Here is a 23,378-nt window from a genome sequence, read left to right on the forward strand (position 1 = left end):
AACCTAAGATAAAAACATATAAGCAAACAGAAACAAGAGAGTACAGAATTATATTCACAAATATAGGAGGGACTGGAGTGACCTAACACTCTCCTAATACATGCAAGTCTCAGAGCATGTATCAATACTGTATTTACCATGGATCATGTGTGAGACAAGGATGACTCAACTTGACTTCCATAATCAAATTCATACCTTATTCAGAAAACATCCATTCTTTCCCCTCCTTGATCTGAATATAGTAAATTGGGAAAATACGGCCTTTAGCCATGGTTACTGAAGGAGTGGAGCAAACACAGCTCTGTTCCTTTATGCTGTATTTCTGGAGTTAAAGAGCACATCCTTATGAGACCACATTAGTCAACCAACCGAGATGCTTCCATCTATGGTCCACACTTCTCTTTTCAGTGCTACATAAAAGTGATGCTTTTGCTGTCCTTTATCCCGTTCTCGTAATGGTAAAAGTTGCTATTTGTAGAGAGTTTCCAAAAGGTTATGACTACTATAGGGAAGTTTTAATAAGTGGCCCTCTCACTCCAGTGGGAAGACAGGGGAAGATATTTCCATTTGGCCCTCACATCAACTCCATCCCCACTGCCTAAATCCCTCACTCGCTCGCATTAGTTCTGCCCCCAGACCCTCGCCGCAGCCTTCCCTCTCCTCACTCTCCTGCTCAAATCTAAAAGGAAAGCAGGCAGCAGCCTTGGAAAGAGTTACTTCATCCAGTTGGCTAATGGGTCACATATTCCATGGGAAAGGATCCAGGTATGGAAAAGAGGGGATGGTTATGCCTTTTGTGTAAGCAGAGAGAAGAGTATTAACAACATGGTTTGCAGGTCTGGGTAAAAGGTGGTAAAATTCCAGTTTCGGGGTGAAACGGGAGTATTTTCCCATTATGTCCGCATGTTGCCAGCTCCCCTCATGCCTCCTGGCATCTTCCCAGGCTTCTGTCTGGCACTTCCACTAAATACCTAAAAGAATCAGACTCATTCCAAAGCTTCACAAAGAGGGAGGGGGAAGGCAAAAGGTCCTGCCAAGTACTTTGATCTATGCAGGGGGTCTCAAGGGATTCAGCCCAAGGAGAGGTGGGAGGGAGAAAAAGGCTCTTACACAGCCTGCCAAACACATTCTCTAAAGACATGTCACCCCGTTGAGATTCGGCGTCCAGGGAAGAGTTAGGGCGCAGGGTTCTCAGCTCCACCAAGCAAAGTTTAACTTTTCTATCCTTTATGATGCTAGCTTTAAAATAACAAATCACTAGGGCAAAAGAGCATTCCAAAAGAAAAAAGTCCCAGATGAGCTGGGAATAGATCCTATTCTTTTTGAGTCATGTCTAAGAAAATAAAAAGCAAACTCGTACCATAGCTGACTTTCAACAAATTCCATTTGGCAGCTAAAACCCAAACCCAAACTAGTGCCGTCTATGAGATTCAAACAACACTGGAGCTCCTGGCACAGAGCTGAAGGAAAAGCTGTTGGAGAGGGGCCTTCATCACCAAGGTCAGAGCAGAGACAAGAGGAGACAGAGCCAAGGCATATGACCATGACCTTATGTCACAGGAGACTCAGGGTAAAAGGCCTCCAGAGTGGCCTAGGCCAGGTAACAGAAGGTGCAGCCAATGCCTGAGGCTATAGCAGTTGCTCTACCAAAACCAGATCCTGTATTTATTTGGCATGAAGGGTCTGGCCATTATTGTTTATGGTACCGTTTTGAGTCCAGCCTGAATTTAAGGACTTTCCAATGTGAAAGATCACTCAGAAAGTTAGTTTCTACACATATGGCAAACAGCTCAATGTGAAAAGACAACTGGGGAATTTAAGATGGGGTTCTGGTCCCACATACAACTTATCTACCTACCCCTGCCCTTCCAGAGTTCCAGTGGAAGGATAGAAAGAATATTTTCAAAAGAATGAAATGATATTAAAGCTAGAAAAAAGTAAAAGGAGCCAGAAAAGTCCAAAAGAGATCAAAGTGATCTTCTCAAGGAAGCTCCTGCAAATTTCCAAGCTTGTAGTCAACAAACATGAAGATCAGGGATCAGCCAAGGAATCAGAATCAGATAATTAACAAACAGCATTTAGAACAGTGAGGCCAGTAGACGTGTGGGTATAGAAATCTGATAGAGGAGACTGGAACTTGAGGCCACTTTATCCCCAATACACACAAAAAGGAAAAGAAAGGTAGCTCTGACCAAGAGGGAAATCACCAAAATCTTCTTCTACGTTCGCAATATGGCCCACTCCATTTTGGCAAGGTGGAAGGGGCGTGCTCCTCACCACGTCCACATAAAGCAAAGCCTGAGAGTCAACATGTTTTGCCCTTACATAAAATTCACAGTCAGCCTCTTCCAGGGAGAAGATATTAGGAAAAGAGTTCTACACAACCATGGTAGAAACCCAGACCAGCTGCCAGTTTCATTCAGTCTAGTCTTTTGTTCATAAATATGGTCCAACACATAAGGATCATCAAAACTGAGAAAATCCAATAGCAGGGGAAAAGACAATCCCAGTAAAATTTAAGGACAGAAGAGAATTTTTCAAAAATTTCCATTGGTATCCTCAGAAGGACAGGCAGGCAAACTGCATCCATTATGCAACAAAAGGTTGTTATTTGTAAATAAAAATAAAGCAAATCAGAATATGAGTTTCTGGAAATCAACCTGTGATATCCAATATAAAAATACAGTAGATAAATGAATAATAAAATGGATAAACTTCAACCTGTGATCTAGAAGATAAAGATGGGAAAATAATTAAAAATGAGAGAAAAGTTAACATGAAGGAAAGATCTAGAATGTCTCAAAAAAGAGTTCTAAAAGCAGAGACAAATAAGAGGATAGCTTTCCTTAAAGAAAAACACTAGTTTCCAGACTGAAAGTGCCTACCAAATGTCCAGGAGGAAGAATAAAAAACAGGTCCAGGCCTAAACACTGGTTAAATTTCAGAATCCCAAAATATGTCAGCAGCAGCAAATCCATATGGCTCTGCAGCAACTTACTTATTGCCTCCTTGCAGGAAAGAATTTGTCTGAAGGGCATAAGGCACAGTGAGAGACCAAGTTTTAGAGCAGGAGTGAACATTTATTAAAAAGTTTTAGAGCAGGAATGAAAGGAAGTAAAGTACACGTGGAAGAGGGCCAAGCAGACAACTTGAGAGATCCAAGTGCCTGTTTGACCTTAGACTTGGGGTTTTATACATTGGCATGCTTCTCGGGTTTTGTATCTCTCCTCCCTTGATTTTTCCATGGGGTAAGCTGTCTACATGTGCAGTGGCCTGCCAGCACTTGAGAGGGGCCTCATGGGCAGTGTGTTGGCTGCAGTTGTGCACGTGCTCATTTGAAGTGTTTTTGCCTTACCAGTCAAGGGTTCCTAGAGGAAGGTCATATACCAGTTAAACTCCATCATTTTGCTTCTAACTGCACATGCTTGAGCCTACCCGTCCAACTCCTGAGATCTTATTGGGAAATGGCTAATCACTAGCTTCAGGTGTTTTCTATTGTTAGGAGCCTGCCTTTCCCTGGCATACGCTGCTACCAATTATTATTTTAGAGAAACCAGTTTAACAACTGCCTGACCATCACCTGATGATAACCTGACACTCCTTGGTGGTGGCGGGGGCCCTCTCATGCCCGGCTCATGTCTGCCTAGCTACCTATCCTAACATCCTAACATTTCCCCCTTCCAGAGTTCAACAGTTTGTTTCCACTGAGTTTAAATGTTTTACTCAACTTACAGATAAAATAAAGAAACTGAATCATAGTTACTGAAGAGACTCTGTTATAAATGTTTAAAACATAAACATAAAAACTAATCAAACAAATGTGCAAGCGAGGGTGGGACATGATGTAAATGCAATAAATGCCAAACTGGGAATTAACAAATACAATGTAATGTCAATGAAAGAAACATAAATCAACTAAAGTTACTAACTACTATTATACGTCTAGGGAGTGAGACCAGTAGGGATTTTATTTACCATGTATATGTATTCTATGTAAGACAACTTTTAATGAGAATTTTGCAAAGAATCAAGATAATGATGGCTTTTGAAAAAAGAAGAGGAGAAATGAGAGGAAGAAGAGCAGAAAGAGGGAAGCAAGGAGGAGAAAGGAGAAGCAGCAGCAGTAGCGAAGAAGCCATACCAAATTGAGGTTCACTTGTTTGATAACCTTGAGAACAGAACCCACAGTTCTGCTCACAACAGACTCTAAACACATATGCTACCAATTAATAGTTGGTGTGTAGGAATTAACATCACAATATGCTCAAAGCAGAAAAGGTACCTCTGGAGTAACTGCTGGTGCAGAAGATTCCTGCCAGTAAGGCAAACAAGTCAACTCATACCTACCCTCAACTCACTTCTGAATGCAGATTTAAGAAGAGCACACCCGCTCTTAATGAAATGGAACTATATTAGTAACCAGTACAAAGGGTGAAGGAGGAAAGAACAAGTGAGGAAAGAGGTCTGCCATCTGCTGCATACTTACATTGTTGATCAGGTAGACGCCCCGCCCCCTAGAGGATGCCACTGGTTTTACTATCCAAGGTCCCCGGTCCTTTGAATATGAATCTGCTCAAAATATTGGGAGATAAAAAACGGAGGAAACGAAGAAAAAGAATGAACTTGAGTTTATTATATCAACTTTCAACAAGGGTTATCTACTCCGGGAACCCAAAAATCTTACAAATTTCTACGTGTTGGGCAGTAACTAAAATTACCTATATTTTTGGACTTGCCTTAAAAATAAAAATAGAAGGAGGGAAGGAGGGAGGAGAAAAGAGGCCAGCAAAACCACTCCCATAATAATTTCTTCCACTATTTCCCCTCTTTCTTTTTTTTTTTTTTTTTTAAGGCAGGGTATTGCTCTGTTGACCAGGCTGGAGTGCAGTGGTGTTTCCATAGCTTATTGCAGCCTCAACCTCTGGGGCTCAGTCCTTCCACCTCGGCCTCCTGAGTTAATGGGACTACAGGCATGGGCCACCATGCCCAGCTGATTGTTTTTAACTTTTTGTAGAGATGGGGGTTCTCTATGTTGCTCAGGCTGGTCTTGAAATCCTGACCTCAAGCGATTCTCCCACCTCAGCCTCCCAAAGCGCTGAAATTACAGGCAGAAGACACCATGCCCAGCCTCCCCTCTTTCTTGAATGAGAGGATGAAAACAAAAGAAGGCAAACATCTGGGTGTTAGTCTATTATTGTCACAAAGAACCATCATGAATCCTTGAAATTCCTACCTCTGTTAAATAGAGGACCTCAGGCAAACAGTGTCAATGTAAGCCAAAATCTAGATCTTATAATACAGCTACTCTCCTTAAATATTTCCTCCAAGCTTATTAAAAAAAAAAAAAAAAAAAAAAAAAAAATTCGCCTTAAATCAAGCAATGTGCCAGTGGAGACGAAGGACAATCATTTACAAGCGATTAAAAGGTACGATGTGTCCTGTTCCTTTCCCAGGTTCAGCTTTACACTTTAAATCCCTTTGGATCATGAAAAGAGAAAGCAGACAACTGACACTAAGCCTCCCAGAGGCTTGCAAGTGGTCTGAGGAGAAGCAGCTCTGTCTTCCACTTAGGTAGTGTCAGAAGTCAGGGGAGAGAAGCAGGCTAGAGCTCTCAGTGCTGCTGATTCTCACATCCCAGACTGGAGAGGGAGCACTGGTGCCAACTGTGCCTCTTCCACTTTTGATGAAATACGTCAGGTGGCAGCAGTCGTTACTGTTTCAAAGCGAGATGGGCTGAAAGGTAAAAACTGAGAGAATTTTTTTTTTGGTATTTTTCTTCAATGAAAGAGGAGAGAAAGGGTAGTGTGGGGAAATAAATCAAGCAAATGCAAATGTTTCTGAGCAGATCTCACAAAGACTTCCTTTTTCCAAATTGCCTAGGTTGCTGTGCGCCAAGATATCAGTACCAGTTTATCTAGAATACAACAGTATAAACCTAAGAAAGTTCCCTATAGTTTCTGCTCCTCTGATTAGAGTTATTAAGAGGCAAGTCCTTTTCTAGGGCTCTAATATCAGAACAAGACTTTCAGACACTGGAGTCCTGAAGTTTTGCACACTTCCCTCTACACTGCATTTGGGCCTGTACCAGGCAGGCCTTCAGAAGGAGCTCTCTAGGCTCAGCTCCTTTTCCCAGATGACTTGCCAGCAACTACTCGTCTCCTTTTCTTTCCTCTCCTTCTGACATGAGCCAGTCTCTTCAAGGCCTCCCAAACAAACTTGACTTTGTCAATGCCACAAATCATTTCAGCAGGAAGAAAGAAAGAGATCTTTTGTTCACTCTCCCCCATATTCCTCTGCCTTTTCCCTTGATGCAGAATTAACAGAATTAGAAAAAATTTAATGTGCCGCACAGAATTTAAAACTCTGTGAGCAATTCTACTTCTAGAACTATATCCTCTAGTTCTACTCACACATGTGTAAAATACTGCATATATAAGATTTTCAATGCTGTGTTATAACAGCAAAATATTAATTAAATACACTACAATGCATCTGTATGAAGGGTCAGCAAACTATTTTTGTAAAAAGCCAGAGAACAAATATTTTAGGCTTTGTAGGCCATGCAGTTTCCGTGGCAGTTATCTAAGTCTGCAGTTGTAGCTTGAAAGTAGCCACAAACAATATGTAAACAAAGGGGTGTGGCTGTTTACATAAAATTTTATGTATGAACACTGAATTTCATATGATTTCTACACACCACAAAATTTTATTCTTCTTTTGATTTCTTTCCAACCATTTAAAAATGGTCCTTAGCTTGTGGGACACACAAAAACTGGCAGAAGACCAATTTCACTCAAGGGATATAGTTTGTAGACATCGAATCTACACAATGGAATATTAAGCAGACACACAAAATAAGAATGTTATTAATGAAGTGATATGCAATGATCTTGAAGACAGCCTGTCAAATAAAAAAAAAAACAGTGCAGGGCAATGTATGTTATATATGCCCATCTGTTTATATACACACACAAGTTATTTGCTAGTAAATGCAAAGAATATCTCTAGAGAGTATGTAAAAAACTAGTAATGCTGATCATCTCTGGGGAGGAAAACGGGATGACTGAGGAACAAGAGGAGAAAAGAGACTTTTCACTGATGATTGTTTTGGAATTTCTTTTGTACCATGGGTATATATTACCTTTCAAAAAGTATAATTTATATAATTTTAAAGTCCTGCTATAGAAGACATATTTATAGTTATATATGACAAAAAAAATAAATTTCCATAAAGTGAGGCCTGAATATATGTATGTGTATTCAGTTTATGCATTTTTTTCACTTTGCCATTTTCCCCAGATACTGAGCAGACTGAACAGAATGCCTGAGCAAGAAGCTATTAATATTAAAACAAAACAAAAAATAACAACAGTTTCCAAACGTCACTCATTCAATACCTCTAAGTATCTAATCTGTGTCTATCAGTTTGCTAGGTGTGAGGCGCACAGTGATAAAAAATACAGTCTTTACTGTCATGAAGATTAGACTAGCCGAGAAAACAGACATTGAACAAGTAATTACAGACAATGAGAGTTATAAAAAGGAAGCACAAGGTTCTATAGAAATGTCTAAGAAAATGACCAGGCTAGTTATTAACAGGCTCACTCACAACTGTAATCCCAGCACTTTGGGAGGCTGCAGCAGGAGGATCCCTTGAGGCCAGGAGTTCAAGACCAGGCTGGCCAACATAGCAAGACTGTTTCTACGGAAAATAAAAAAATTAGCCAGGCATGGTGGTGCGTGGCTGCGGTCCCAGCTACTTCTAAGGCTGAGGTGGGCAGATTACTTGAGCCCAGGAATTTGAGGAGACAGTGAGCTAGGATTGCACTACAGCCTGGGTGAGAGAACAAGAACCTGGGGAGGAAGGGGAGGGAAGGTGGGGAGGGGAGGGGACAGAAGGAGAGGGGAAGGGAAGGTAGCGCAGGGTAGGGCAGGGTAGGGCAGGGCAGGGCAGGGCAGGGCAGGGAAGGGAAGGGAAGGGAAGGGAAGGGAAGGGGTCAAAGCTGTCTGGAGACAGTACCCTCTACTTTGTGAACTAGGCTTATCAGAAGTTAATGCTTTTGGCTGGGTGTGGTGGCTCACGCCTGTAATCCAGCACTTTGGGAGGCCCAGATGGGTGGATCACCTGAGGTCAGGAGTTTGAAACCAGTCTGGCCAACATGGTGAAACCTTGTCTCTACTAAAAACACAAAAATTAGCCAGGTGTGGTGGTGCACGTCTGTTATCCCAGCTACTCAGGAGGTTGAACCAGAAGAATTGTTTGAACCCAGGAAGCAGAGGTTGCAGTGAGCCGAGATCGAGCCATTGCAGTCCAGCCTGGGCAACAGAGTGAGACTCTGTCCCCCCCAAAAAATAAGTTAATGCTTCTTCTGGTGCTTCACTATGACTGAAATCCTAAATGTTCTTGAAATTGTAAATATCAAAGACTTGTCTTTCATGCTAGTCTTTTCTCCTTGATTTGTGATATTTTCAGAACAAGGATTGTTCTCTTTTACAGGTTCTAAATATGTGGGTAGGAAGCAAGAAAAATCAGGGGCAAAGGCCAGGCAGACTTGCTCAGGAGCCTCTGTTTCAGGATGAAGATGTACTAAACAGGTTCCCCAGTTCTTTCAAGTGCTTTCCAGTTCCTACAGTGGCAGCAGGCTTGGTCTAACAGAAACAGCAATGAACCTGGAGTAGAAAGATCTGAGTTGCAATTCTGGCTTTTCAAGTATATGACTCTAGAGGTAATGTGCTTAAATCATCTAGTCTTACCTTTAAAATGAGATTTTAAAAATTTAGCCTGATTTGCTAAGATCTCTTATAACTCTAAAATTGTAATTCTACATATTTACCCATCGCTTTGAAATCTAGTCATCTGTAATTAGTTGGTGGACATGAAAATTCACATGTTAGAATCATTTCTCAGTCTCTCTTACAACTAGAGATGGCCATAGAGCCCAATTCTGGGGAAAGTTTTGCTTTTATGATACTGGTATCACCCCATCTTCTTCTTTGTTGCTTCTTTCTTCCTTCTGCTTAGAAAGCTGTCCCCTTGAGGGGAATGGCTAGAGTTGGCAAAAGAGCTTTAGTCAGCGTCTTCAGGGTCACAGACCTCTAATTCTATTCTACTAAATACTGTAACTGGCAGTGATGGCACCAGGAGCCTAGATAGACCAGTGTACCATGTATTCCAACCCCTACACTCAAGTTACTGAGAATAGTTTGGGGAGTACCCAGGCTTTCACATCTCTGGAGACAGTGATTGGTCTCTAGGCTATATCTTTACAGGTTTTCTCTTATTAGAACAAAAAGCTATAAATTCATGAGACCACCTTGGCTGTTGTCTCTAGTGTTTTTAGGCAATCCTCATGTCCAATCCTTATCAGTTCTCTTTCAAAGGCCCTGCAGAGGCTATTTCAACCGCTTTCTGCCTTTTTAGACACCCACCCATTCCTAGGCCCCTCACTCCTGGCACAAGACCTCATCAACCTGTTCACCAAGAAGGCTAGGAATTTGTAACAAACCTATTTACCTGCTTTCCTCTCCATCTAAAATGTTATCTGGGTCATCAACTTAGTCTTATTCCTTCTCCTCTTTCAGGAGACACATGCCCACTTCTCTTTCTAATGCCTACCCTTCTACTTGGGTTCTTGATTTAACCCTCTCCTGCCTCCTCTGAGACCTCATTCCCTTGTTCCTCTTCAATCTCCCTTTCCTCTCTGATTCTCTGTGGTGCTGCTTCTTTTTTTCTCTCCCTTAGTAATCACATCCATCTCCATACCTGTAGCTTCCAGAAACTACATCTCTGGCCAGAACTCAAAGCTGCTCTTACAACTGCCTACAAAACACACTACCTGGATGCCCCATCGAAATCCAAATCCATCCCTTGTCCAAAACGTAACATTCCTCTTCCCCTTTAACAGCTCCTCCTTTGCCTTCCTGGTTACATTCCCTGGTAAAAAAACCAATGGTCTTCCTAGCTTCTCATACTCAAACCTTAGGATGCCTCTTTGACCCCTGCCTCACTTCCCATACACAGGCAGTCATGTTTGTTCTCGCACTCTTTCTACTCATACCTATCCATTTTATCCACATCACTGCAGTAACCTTCAAAGAGATCACCATTTTCTTCTCTCTGCTTCTGCCAACTCATTTCACATAGTTATTTTTCTAAAGGCCAGTCTGTTTATGGTGTCCCTTTCCTTCCAAAAAAACTTCCTACTGCCCACACTCAAGCACTAGAGGGCCAGAACATAATACTATTAATTAGTATTATTTTAACTAATACTAATTAATAGTAGTTATTAATAACATAACTACAACTTTAGTTAGTAGTTAAACATAACATACTAAAAGTAAAATAGTAAAACATAGTAAAAACATAGTATTAATATAGTTAGTAAACATAACTACTACTAATAATACAAACATAGCCTGAAATAGGAAATAGTATTAAACATTTATCAAGCCACCCCTATCAGGCACCATCCCAAGTGCTTTCCACATATTAACCTACTTAAATATCTTGACAACATTATAAGGTCAGCACCAGCAATACTCCCATTTTATAGATGCGGACATTAAGGCACAGAAGTTGGAGTAGCTTGGCTAAAGTCACATAGCAAAAATTTCCTTAACTACAAATTTGCAGCTTTGAGTGCATTGAAGCTCAAAGTTCATTCATTTAATTAGAGGTCTATGTGACCCACTGCAGAGCCATCTGTGGGCAGACAATGAATTGCCAACCAATGGCCCCAGCCAGAGCAACAAATGCTATTAGATAAATGGTGAAGCAGGCGTTCCTGATGAACTGCTGGTCTCCTCTGCCAAAATATGGAACAATTCACTAGGTGACCCAGAGAGACTGGCAAGCCTAACAGGTTAAAAGAATCAAAAGTCAGGAAGTCTAGAGATAACTCTCTCTTTTCCCCATGCTACTTCGTCTATCCATAAAACAGAAATAGTCTCTTTCTTGGACTTCTTGGGAGGAAAACTGTCCTCTCTGTGCGTCTCACCTGATGTTCCTCATGGGAGAAGTGACTTCTCTCACACTGGTGCTACTGGGGAATGGTCACTGCATGCACGCTGCCCAGTGCCATTAGCAATGAAGCAAAGAGATGAAGAGCATGGCCTCTGAAGCCAAACTGCCAGTTTGAACCCTAACTCTACCATTTGCAAACTGCGTAACTCATGGAAAGTTTCTTAACCAAACTGTACCTTAGTCGCCTCATCTATAATACTACCACAGTAGAGGTGCCACTTAAAAGAGTGCCTACCAGAAAGGAAACATTCAGTATTAGTTATTACCACTGTAATGTGGACTTTCACAAGAGACCTGCCTCACATCTCATCTGTACTCATGTCTCTTCTGTGCACTAAGCCTAGTGAGTCAGGCTCTGCCCCTGTGGAGGAAAGCCTGAAACCAGCCCAGTGCCTCTGCCTGGCCTGGGTGGGTAAGTTCATAATGATGCAAAAGAAATAAGAAGCCCACTTTAGATCTGGATCCAGGCCATGTGTTTCTGTATCACTTTACCAGCCATACAACTGACACTTAGATGCCTATTTGGCTCCCATGTGTATTTTTTTTTATTAGTCTGAACTCAAAGGGGAGAGAATGTGACTAACTTGTAGCTCCAAACCCTAACATCCAAAGATATGTGATATCTCTACTCCCAAAGAACATAAATTACACAAGACTAGAAATAGAGGCTGAAAGAACGTTTCTTAAATGGCAAGGAAAAAAGGGATACTGAAAAGGAAGCATGTATAATTCATATGTAGGAATATAAAGTATCCTCACAGGCCAGGTGTGGTGGATCATGCCTGTCATCTCAGAGTTTTGCGAAGCCAAGAGGGGAGGATTCTTTGAGCCCAGGTGTTCAAGACCAGCCTGGGTAACAGAGCGAGATCCCATCTCTACAAAAAATTTAAAAATTAGCTGAGCCTGGTGCTGCACGCCTGTATTCCCAGCTACCTGGGAGGCTGAGGAGGAGGGATCACTTGAGCCCAGCAAGCAAAGAGTGCAGTGAGCCGTGATCGTGCCACTGCGGTCCTAGGCTATAGAGGGAGACTCTGTCTCTCTAAAAAAAAAACAAAAAAAAAAATCCTTACATAGGCACCAAGTCATCAATAGAGAGAAGGGACATCAAGCAAAAATACGTAAGGGGCATGCTTATATGATGCCAACGTGTCCTTACAAAAATAATACTGACAAGTTTATCGGGCATATCAGAATAAAAATAGTTTTTAAAGTTACCTCTGCAACTGTTTTACTAAAGAGTCACAGTTGTCTAAGGATTTGGAAAGCCCTGATTGGTTGACACCTTGAGGCGGCTTTTGGGGTAAATATTCCCCAGGTTCAGTTGCTGGGGACTGGGGCATTCTCTGTCAAGCACTTACTACAAAATTCCGCGTACTCAGCTGGCAGGAGGAAGGTCTGGGGGAGGATGTGAAAAGCCTTGAATCCATGTGTATGCTGCATTCGAATAATGTTTTTGTACAGTCGGTCCTTCCGGGTGAGTTCATAAGACCTAAAAAATCAAATAAGTAATTCCATTCAGTAAACCATGACTCAGAATTTTCCTGTGCGCATTCTAAAGAGTTAGAGTTCACAGTCTTAGACCAGTTAGTGAAGACAGTATTATATCCTAAACATATCACTGTTAATCCAAAGGCTTATTAATCATTTTTATCAAATGGGTTTTTTGGTCAGATTTTTTTCATTAAGATAAAATCTCCATACCATAAAATTTGCCCTTTTTAACGTGTAATTCTATGAGTTTGGACAAACACATACAATTATGTAATCACCACCACAATCAAGATAAACAACAGTTTCAACATCCCAAAAAGTTACCTCAAGTCCCCCTGTAGTGGACCCTCCCAATCACCTCCAGCCCCTGGGAAAACATTCATTTGTTTTCTGTCCTTATAATTTTGCCTTTTCCAGAAAGTCAAATAAGTGGAATCGGACAGTGTGTATCCTTTTGAGACTAGCTTCTTTCACAGAGCACAACCCATTTGAAATTTATCGTTGTTGTTGTATGTATCAGTATTCTGTCCCTTTTCTTGCTCAGTAGTAATCCACTGTATAGATGTACCACAGTTATCCATTCACCAGTTGAAGGCATTTGGGCTGTTTAGTTTTTGGAGATTATGAACTGTTTAGTTTTTGGAGATTATGAACAAAGTTGCTATAAAGCATTTCCATATGATTTTTATATGAATGTACGTTTTTGTAAGTTTTACTGTAAACGTAAGTTTTTATTTCTTTAGAAGTGGGACCACTTCGTTGTTCAGTAAGTTGTTTTAGTTATTTATTGTTGTACAACAAATTACCTTAAAATACAGCAGCTTAAAATCACGATAAATATTTATGACCTCATAGTTTCTGGGGCCAGGAATGTGGGAGTGAGAGAGCTACATAGTTCTGTCCCAAGGTCCTTTATGAGGTTACAGTCAAGATACTGGCCAGCACTGCAGTCATCAGGCTCAAGAGCAGATGGAAAACCCAACTTCCAGATGGCTCATCACTCATATGGGGCTGCCTGCTTGCAGGAGGCCTCAGTTCCTCCCCACATGAACCTTTTCATAAGGCCAAGTGCCTTCAAGATGTGATAACTGGTTTCTCCCAAATCAAGTGATCCAAGAAAGTGAGCAAGAAGCTGTAATGCCTTTTACAATCTAGTCTCAGAAGCGACAGTCACTTCTGTCATATTCCACTAGTTAGAGGCAACTCACTAAATCTAGTCGACACTCAAGAACAGAAAAATTAAGCTCAACCTTTAGAAAGCAATGTCAAAGAATTTATGGACACATTTTACAATCACCACATAAGTATATGTTAAACTTTATAATAAACTGCCAAATGTGATTCTGAGGATATTGGAAAAACAAGCTCCGTTTCTCCTGCTATATTCTGAGATACTGAGGAAAAATCAGTGTTTTTCCTACTCTGTAATTTCAATTCAACATAATCATTCAACACTGTAGACACCAAATGTGTGGGGGGTTTCCCCACACACAAAGCAAGCAATCTTGCAGTGGGTGTCTTCTAATTCAACTCAATTTTGACCCTACCTATCTGGAGATAGTGTCAGTTCCCACAAGTTGAAGGCTCAGTCCCACAAAACTGCCTCCCACTTCCAATGCCAATAGCAAGCCCCAAGTTGTTTTACCTGTGCTTCTAACCAGCTGGCTATAAATAGGGGTCCCTACAACTCCCTCTTTGTGTTCAATTAATTTGTTAGAGCAGCTCACAGAACTGAGAGCAACACTTATGTTTACTGGTTTATTAAAAGGGATATTACAAAGGATATAGAGGAAGAGATGCACAGGGTGAGGTATGAGAAAAGAGGCGCAGAACCTCTATGTGCTCTCCGGGCACACTACTGGCCAAGAATCTCCATGTGTTCTGTTACCCAGAAGCTCTCCAAACCCAGTCCTTTGGGGGTTTTACGAAAGCTTCATTACACAAGCATAATTGATTGGACACTGGTGACTAATTTAGCTTTCAGCCCCTCTTTCCTTCCTGGAGGCTGAGGTGTGGGCTGGAAGTCCTAAACCTCTAATCACACCTTGGTCTTTTCTTGTAACCAGTTCCCATCCTGAAGCTACCTAGGGACAGCCAGGCACCAGTTAAGTCATTAGTATATAAAAGGACACTTCTCACTCTGGAGATTCCAAGGAGTCAAGGAGTTATATGTCAGGAAACACGAGGAAGACTAACTACATATTTCACAAGATCACAGTTATCCAGAGTGGCTATACCACTGTGCATTCCCGCCAGCAAAAGTATTCCAGTTGCCATGCATCCTGGCCCACACTCAGTGTCTTCTGGTTTTTGTTTTTAGCCATTCTAATGGATATATTGATACTTCGTATAGTTTTAATTTGTATTCCATTAATTATTAATGCCACTGAGCATTTTTCATAAGCATCTTTTATTTGCCATCCCTGTATCTTCTTTGGTGAGGCATCCATTCAGATATTTTACCCATTTTGAAAAATAAAGTTGTTTGTTTCCTTATGATTGAGTTTTAAGAGTTTGTTATATATTCTGGACACAAATTCTTTATCAGTTACGTGTTCTGCAAATATTTTCTCCAGTCCATAGCTTGTTTTTTCATTTTCTTAACAGTGTCTTTCAAACAGCAGATATTTTTAATTTTTAAAAAGTCAAATTTATCAATTTTTTCCTTTTATGACTGTGCTTCTATTGCTGTATCTAGGAATCCTTTGTCTAACACAAGGTTGCAAAGGTCTTCTCTACTCTGTTTTCTTCTATAAGTTTTACAGTTTATGTTTTATTTTTAGGTCTATGACCCTTATTTCAAATGGGTTTTTAAAAATTGATTCACAAGTATAAAAATCTATTCTAAAACAGATTTCAAATATAAGTAAACAACAAAAAAAAAGTTTGACTATTGATAAATATACCCAAAATTTCAGGTTATAAAAACCGAACCTGTGAAAGAAATTCTAGCTCCAAAAGCTTCAACAAAGTCTGTACTATTCACTATTACAAATCATTATAAAATATTTTAGGAACCCTGTGTGTTTTACTTTAATGGAATCATGATTCTCTAATAGTATAAAAACATTTGGATTAATCAGATAGTGAAAAAAACACCAGTACTCCAACTAAAAGCAAGCTCCCAGACCAAAGCATTCTGGAAGTTTTTATACCACAGGTATCTACAGATGTGACCTTCTGAGAAACACAGCATGGCAAAAAAAATTCTGAGTTAATTCTAAGTAGAATGTAAATTGAGAAAGATTAACTACTAAAACATCAGAATTTCTGAGATGTTTTCTTAATTTGTTTTTAGGGGGAAAAGCATTTAGCATATTTTTTTAAAAAGACTGTCCAGGAAAATCAAACACATGGTTATCTAATTCATATTGATAAATCTATTGCCATAGCAATAACTGTCCAACCTCTCATGTAACTATGTGGAACTCATATCATCACTAGCACCACAGGCCTGAAATGACCCTCCTAGATGGGACGCAAGACAAGCCTTAACTTGTCTTGACCCAGGTTAGGAACCCCGTTGAGAACTTAACTACATCATTGAGTGATGGATATAGAAGAGGCAAAGTTATAAAGAAAATCAGGAAAATTAGTGCCTTAAAACCAAGGTAGTAATTACTATTATATCAGGGGTACATTCTTGTGTACAGTACTTCGAAAAGGCACTTTGGTTAGCCTCGACTGGACTCACTGGTCTATGATTTGTTCCACTCCTTCAAAATCAACTAAGAACCTTTGTAGTAATCATTAAAAACTTATTCAACCTGTTCCACAGTTCAAATTCCTTTCTATGATTTCAAAAACTGCTTTGTTAAATCTAGGTACCACAAACATTTCTTTCTTATCTATGGCCCTCTTCTGAAATCCAGAGCAGAGGTACTCAATTTTTAGTGTACATAATAAGAATCACCTAGAGAACTTCCTTAAAAATGCATGTGAGACCCAGGTCTCACCTCTCAAAATTCTGAGATGAAGCCCAGGATTCTGCATTTTAAACAAACACCCCAGAAGATTCTGATACAGACAGTCCAGGACCCACACTAACTGCTGATTTAATCTACAACAGTAATTTCCTAACTTCCCTGTTACAAATTACCTCAATGTTTTTTAAATATATAGCTTTCCAGGTACATATTTACCTGGAAAGGTAAGGTACCTAGAAAGTGCTTAAATATGCACCTTCTCTGGAGATGGTAAATTCTATGAATCTGCAATGGGACCTGAGAATGCATATTTTGCAAAAGTACCCTAGGTAATTCTTATCATTAGGGAATTAGAAACACTGAACCAGAGGGTAAAGAAAAGAATGCATTCTCCCACAGATGCCCCACATCAGTGGTTTTCAAACTTCTTTGCTTGGTACATCCTAGAATTTGGGGAAACTATACACCCTCTTGCATGTTTAAGCTAACATGTAAGATTTTTCATCATAAATTTAAATTGTTCCGAAGAACCTGATGAATGATAAATATTACATTAAGACAAAATTATAACACCAATCTTTTTTTTTCTTTTTCTTTTTTTTTTTTTTTTTTTTTTTTTGAGACAGGGTTTCTCTGTGTTGCCCAGGCTGGAGTGCAGTGACACAATCATAGCTCACTGAAGCCCTGACCACCCCAAACTCAGGTGATCCTCCCACCTCAGCATCCCAAGTTGCTAGGCACATGCCACCATGCCCAGCTAAATTTTTTTTTTTTTAGAGCCACGGTTTTGCCATGTTGCCCACGCTGGTCTCCAACTCCTGGGGCTCAAGCGACCTGCCTGCCTCGGCCTCCCAAAGTGCTGGGATCACAGACACGAGCCGCTGCACCCAGCCAACACCACACTTTTAAGTATACTGAAGGGAACCTAAATAACATAAAGATTCAATACCTCATTTTTTAAATGTCATTAAAGGAAAAGCTTTCTGTCAGTAAAATTTTCACTTTTTAAAATATGCTTTTTAATGAAGTTAACATATGTACAGAAAAGTATACAAAGTACAAGGCAGGGCATGATGAATGTTGACAAAGTGAACACACCTGTGTAACCGCCACTCAGGTTGTGTATAGAACATTCCCAGCATACCAGAAAAGCCTCCCTTAGACCGCCACACAGACACTATCCCTCAGTCACTCTTGTTTGTAATTCTTCCATTTCATTTCCCACAAACAACAGGTTAGCCTAACATATTTAATACTTGTCTTTTACATCATATCATACCTTCTCTACAGCAAAATTACACATAGGAATTGAAATATAATATTTTTAATTCCCTGTGATCATAAGGCTATAACTGTTTATATATACATAACTGATTATCATTCCAAGTATTGTAGTATACAATTCATCCAAACACCAATGACACTCAATTCTGTGAACTCCTTCCTAATTATACATCAAAAATCACCAAATGATCAGTCATTAAAATTATGTTTAATGATCTATCAGCTAATAGCTAGATTATATCATCCTTCAATTATTTTAAAAACAAAGAAATAGAAACTACCATCATGCAAAAAGGATTTGTTATGCTATTACTAGAATTCAATTAGACACGAATTTTTTTCTACCTTTCTTTGGAACCCTGAAAATTTCTACACCTAAGGACAACATACCAGACTAAGATTCTAGGTGAGCCATTCTTTAATAAAAGTGAAAAAACAGTAACTGTGAAGGGGAAGTAAGAAAGGCAAACCCACCATCATGAGGTACTCCCAAGCAGCTCAATTTTAGGAAAGAGAATCAGAAACTATCTCCTTTAAAACCATCCATGTCTATATAGCCCTTAGAAAGTGTTCACGCATGCTCAGGGATATGAACACAACAGTTTGATTTGCAGAGTACTGTTCTGTAACAGAAAAATTTCTTCTGGCTGGGCGTGGTGGCTCATGCCTGTAATCCTAGCACTTTGGGAGGCCAAGGCGGGCAGATCATTTGAGGTCAGGAGTTTGAGACCAGCCTGGCCAATGTGGTGAAACCTTGTCTCTCCCAAAAATACAATAATTAGCCAGGCATGGTGGCGCAAGCTTGTAATCCCAGCTACTGGGGAGGCTGAGGCAGGAGAATTGCTTGAACTCAGGAGGCAGAGGCTGCAGTGAGCCAAGATCATGCCACTGCCCTCCAGCCTGGGTGACAGAGCGATACTCGTCTCAAAAAAAAAAAAAGTCGTCTTCTACTTTATTTTCTTCTCCCTCTTCTTTAAGGACATTAGTTACCTCTGCTGGCTACATGCCCCAACATCACGTACCTTTAAATGAAGCAAAGCAGCTACAAAGAGTATTACCTGGGAAAGTGATTAACTTTTTGTGCTTCAGAGAGGGTGCGCAGTAAGAAGGGTTTCAGGTGGGATCCTGTCCACATTAGGTTATAGTCAGTGCTGCTTGGGTGAACCTGAGGGCAGACAGAAAGACAACAGGCAAAAAAACATCAGAGATACCCCTTCTCCAGGAAAAGCAATGGCAGAAAAAGCCACAGTGATTTTTTCATCCATAGTGTACTCATGGGGGTGGCCCAATTAGTACATGAGCCTAGTGAGACAAAAGCAGTGCATCGTAGAACAAGTTTAAAGAATAGGAGGGTTGGGCAAATCCCAGATGCAGAAACCAAAATAAATTAACCCTTCTGTAGAAGTCCATGATGTCTCTTAATATTCTTGTATTTCTTTCTCAGGCTGTCCTTATCCTTGCAGATACTGAGTATGAAGTGCTGATCAGAGATAAACCTTATAGGAGTACACCAACTTAGAATTCACTCATTCATCCATTAAAATTCTTTTGTCCATTAATTCAACAATGAGGCACCATGTTAAGTGCCAGAAATAAAACAGCAACAAGACAGGATACAAACTGGTATCAGAACTTCCCTCATGGCCAAGTGTGGTGGCTCATGCCTGTAATCTCAGCACTTTGGGAGGCCGAGGTGGGAGGATCGCGTGAGCTCAGGAGTTTGAGACTAGCCTAGCAACACAGTAAGACCCTGTGTCTACAAAATAAAAATTTTTTAAAATTAGCCAGGAGTGGTGCCATGCACCTGTAGTACCAACTACTTGGGAGGCTGAGGCAGGAGAATCACTTGAGCCCAGGAGTTCAAGGCTACAGTGAGCTACGATTATGCCACTGTTCCCCTGCCTGGGTAACTCAGTGAGCCTCCGTCTCTAAAAATAAAAAAATATTAAAAAAAGAACTTCCTCAAAATGTCTCTTACAAATCTCAAGCGAGGAACCAGACGTTTATCAATTGTCACAAAGTATCTATGGTGGAAGTCTGTTCAGCCTTTTCGCCTGTCCTTTTTGATGTTAACATTCCAATCTTCCAACTTTCTTTGGAGAATGACTTACTCCCTGATTTTCAAGAACCTGCCAATCACCCACCCATCCCCTCCCACAAGGAGTGGATCCAAACCCAAGCTAGGCCAATCATTCTATCTCTAGAATGTGATTTTTGAGGAAGGAAAGGCAAAAGGACAATGAATGGAGTCCAGCCATGTCCATGGCAGTGCCTTGAGAAGATGATCCTCAAGATTCCTGTTCCTAGATCCCTGGGGCTGTCCTGGTCTCTCTCCTTCCAAATGCCTGCCTTTTCAGCTTTTTCTCTGATTCTGCTGGTCCCCTCTGCACACCATTCTGAAAAATCCCTTTTGGTTTTTTTTTGTTTGTTTGTTTGTTTGTTTTTTGAGACAGAGTCTCACTCTGTCACCCAGGCTGGAGTGCAGTGGCGTGATCTCAGCTCACTGCAACCTCCACCTCCCAAGTTCAAGCGATTCTCCTGCCTCAGGCTCCTGAGTAGCTGGGACTACACGTGCACGTCACCACGCCCAGCTAATTTTTGTATTTTTAGTAGAGACAGGGTTTCACCATGTTGGCCAGGATGGTCTCAATCTCCTGATCTCATGATCCACCCGCCGTTTCAAGTTAAACAAAGCCCATTTCAGTTGCCTGCAATCAAAGAACCTTAACTGGGTATCAGACAATTCCTTATGGGCAACTGTGCCCCTAGCCCAAGCCCAAGAACAAGCAAGAAAAAAAATTTTTCTGAAATCATCTGGAAACATTTCGCATTTCCATGTATCGCAAGCAGAAACTGGTAAAGCCACTCTGAAATTCAGTCTGAGTTATGGATCATCACTAAGCATTGGTCCCATGTACTTCCTAGAGCCGGCCCTGTTAGCTGGTAAAGTCAGTTAGGTGGCTAGGATTTTCAGCTTATGAGCAGATCAGGTGAGGTAGTAAAAATAAACTTACTTCATGAAATCCATGGGCTGTCAGAATGCTGCGTACTAGGCGACTGTCCGTTCGTACAATCTTATAAGACAAATGATAACGTTCTAAAGAAAACCAGAATCAAGTTCAGTAACTGGAAAGTTCATTGTAAAAATAAAAATAAACTGTAACATGGTAGCTTAATTATACTCAATAACATTACATGCTACCATTAAAACGATTACAAATAAGTTGAGCATATTTTGGACCATGAGTTCTTAAAATGAGACTCACTGGAGGTCATTAGACATGGATGGGGAAAAAAATCGCACCTTGGTTTTCACTAGTTTCTAGATGAAATTTAACAATGGCTTCAATTAGGATTTTAAGCAACAAAACAGGAAGTATTAACATTATCTGTGACCCTGCCACCAACAGACAGACATCAGATATTTTAATATTATTTTACAGTTATAATTATCTCAAAATATCACTTATTCTCATAGTATTTAAAAATTATAGTAGTTAATAGACCTTCACTAGATTGTGTTATTTAATACACTAATAAAAAAGCACATGTCACAATTTCTTAAAAAATATTTTCATCACTGTATTTCAACACAATGTATTTCCTTTGTAATTATTTACTTTTTTAAAATATTCTTCTGTGAAGAGGCCCATAGGCTTCTCCAGACTGCCAAAGGGATCTATTGTACCAAAAAGGTTAAAAACCTCTGCTCTAGATAGCCCTCTGTATCCTGTAATGCTGATTACCAATACATCTTAGACCAGCGGTTAGAAACTGGTAGCCCAAGGATGAAATCCAGCCTGTAGACATGGTTGGTTTGTTTCTCATGGTGCTCTAAAAACAAAATTGAATTCATTGCTTAGCTTCTGAAATGGAAAGAATTCATATAAAACTCTAGATTTCTAGGCTTCTCTTAAAAAACCTGGAAACCTGGGGTTTCTTCTCTCCAATGGCAAGAATCAGCTGGAGAACTGCAACTGCCCCATTTGGGTCAGGCCATACTCTTCAGTTCAGCACAGGACCTGGCCTGCTTCACTCAATCACATTTCCTGCCAGGGTCAAGTAAGCGTTTGTGCTTGTGACCACTATGGGAGAGGAAAGTCTGAAACCATGTGAGATTTCAATATATTTACTCTGGACCACTGAATTCGATCTCTTTCTATGCACCACTACTAACTGTAAAAAGTTAGCTAAGAATTCTGCAGAAGAATTTTTTTAGAGGACCTCATATTGAACGATTCCTGAATTGAACAATTCTGAATGATACAGACACTCATGGACAGACTCTAGAACAATATTCAGCCTCTACAGTCAAAGACAACAATTCCTTTTTCAAGTTTATGTGAAGATATTCATAAATCTCTGCTGCTACTTACTCAGCACTGGCAGGAACACCATGCAAAGCAGACACAGGAGGATTAACATTTAAACTGTCAATCGCTTCATTCTTTTCATTCTTGTGGCAAACTTTCAAAGTCAAGTAACAGTGTTATCCCAATGATCAGTCACTATTACTTTGTCTTTGCAGTATCATTATAAGAAGCACTGCAGAATCATATGGGAATAACAAGACAGGCTTAGAATATCTTCCAATGTCAAAAAAGGGAAATACTCAAAAACTGATTAGGGACATGTCAATAAGAGCTTAAAAAGGCTCTCGAGGGCCAAGTTTAAGACAATTTGAACATAAAAATGAATAGTGACAGAGATAGATTATAATGTACTTATAAAAGAATCCATGTATTCACACTGATAAGGAGTTGAGAGGGAATATGGGTTTTCTTTCGCTGCTGTGACAAATTATGACACATTTGTTGTTGTAAGGCAAATTTATTGTCTTACAGCTCTGTACATCAGAAGTCGAACACAGGTCTCACCAGGCTAAAACCAAGGAATTGGCAGAGCTGTGTTCCTTTCTGTGGGCTTTCCTTCCCTTTTCCATTCCTTGCCTTATGGCTTATGGTCCCCTTCCTCTATCTTTGAAGTCAACCATGGTTGGGTGTAGTTTTTTTCACATCACAACACTCTGGCCTCTTCTACTTCCTTCTCTCACTTTAAAAAACTCTTGTGATTACACTGGACCCAGTTGGATAGTCCAGGATAATCTCCTTATCTTAAGGTCATTTGATTAGGAACTTTAATTCCATCTACAAACTTAATTCACCCTATGCCATGTAAGATAACATATTCACAAATTCTGGAAATTAGAAGGTAGACATCTTTAAGGGACCATTATTCTGCCTACCACACAAGAGAAAGCTATTATTTACAGAGAATCCAGCTAATAAATGTAGAAGGAAAGATAGAAATGAAAAATCACCATTTTACAAAAACTATAAGAGTAAATGATTCAAACAAGAATCAGTGGATACCAATAGGGAGAGGCTATTAGGGAATAGGACACGCATACATCTCAAAATATCTTACCAGAGGATGCTTATAACAAAGGGAAAAGGCACCTTTACAATGAAGCCATCTGGTGAACACAGTCTTAACCAAATGATTAAATGTGCCATCACCAATACTGCAAAATAATGGCATCACATACTTCCAAATGTTATACACTGGGTGATACAGTTTCACTAAGCAATATTCCTTACAGATTTTTAAAAATCTGAATTTAAACATGTAGGAACCATCAAACATGAATAATA

The 23,378-nt window shown here is 40.1% G+C and overlaps 2 protein-coding genes across 14 annotated transcripts in view; one reads left to right on the forward strand and one right to left on the reverse strand.

The window, feature by feature from the left end:
• TTLL5 (tubulin tyrosine ligase like 5) overlaps nucleotides 1-23,378 on the reverse strand; it is a 291,140-nt gene that overhangs the window by 249,910 nt on the left and 17,852 nt on the right. For all 13 annotated transcript variants that reach the window (XR_007727547.1, XR_007727546.1, XM_050798671.1 and 10 more), the window contains exons 4-7: nucleotides 20,739-20,821; nucleotides 18,783-18,889; nucleotides 12,382-12,512; nucleotides 4,487-4,569 (exon numbers count right to left, since the gene is read on the reverse strand). Coding sequence is in view for 11 of the 13 variants with exons in the window: in XM_050798671.1 (XP_050654628.1) it covers nucleotides 4,487-4,569; nucleotides 12,382-12,512; nucleotides 18,783-18,889; nucleotides 20,739-20,821 (404 nt within the window). In the remaining 2 variants the exon portion in view is untranslated. The remainder of the gene's footprint in view (nucleotides 1-4,486; nucleotides 4,570-12,381; nucleotides 12,513-18,782; nucleotides 18,890-20,738; nucleotides 20,822-23,378) is intronic.
• The window catches only part of ACYP1 (acylphosphatase 1), an 820,450-nt gene that overhangs the window by 156,449 nt on the left and 640,623 nt on the right, over nucleotides 1-23,378 (forward strand). The gene's annotated exons all lie outside the window — the stretch shown is intronic.

The sequence above is a fragment of the Macaca thibetana genome, chromosome 7, assembly GCF_024542745.1.
Source record: "Macaca thibetana thibetana isolate TM-01 chromosome 7, ASM2454274v1, whole genome shotgun sequence".
Lineage (NCBI taxonomy): Eukaryota > Metazoa > Chordata > Mammalia > Primates > Cercopithecidae > Macaca > Macaca thibetana.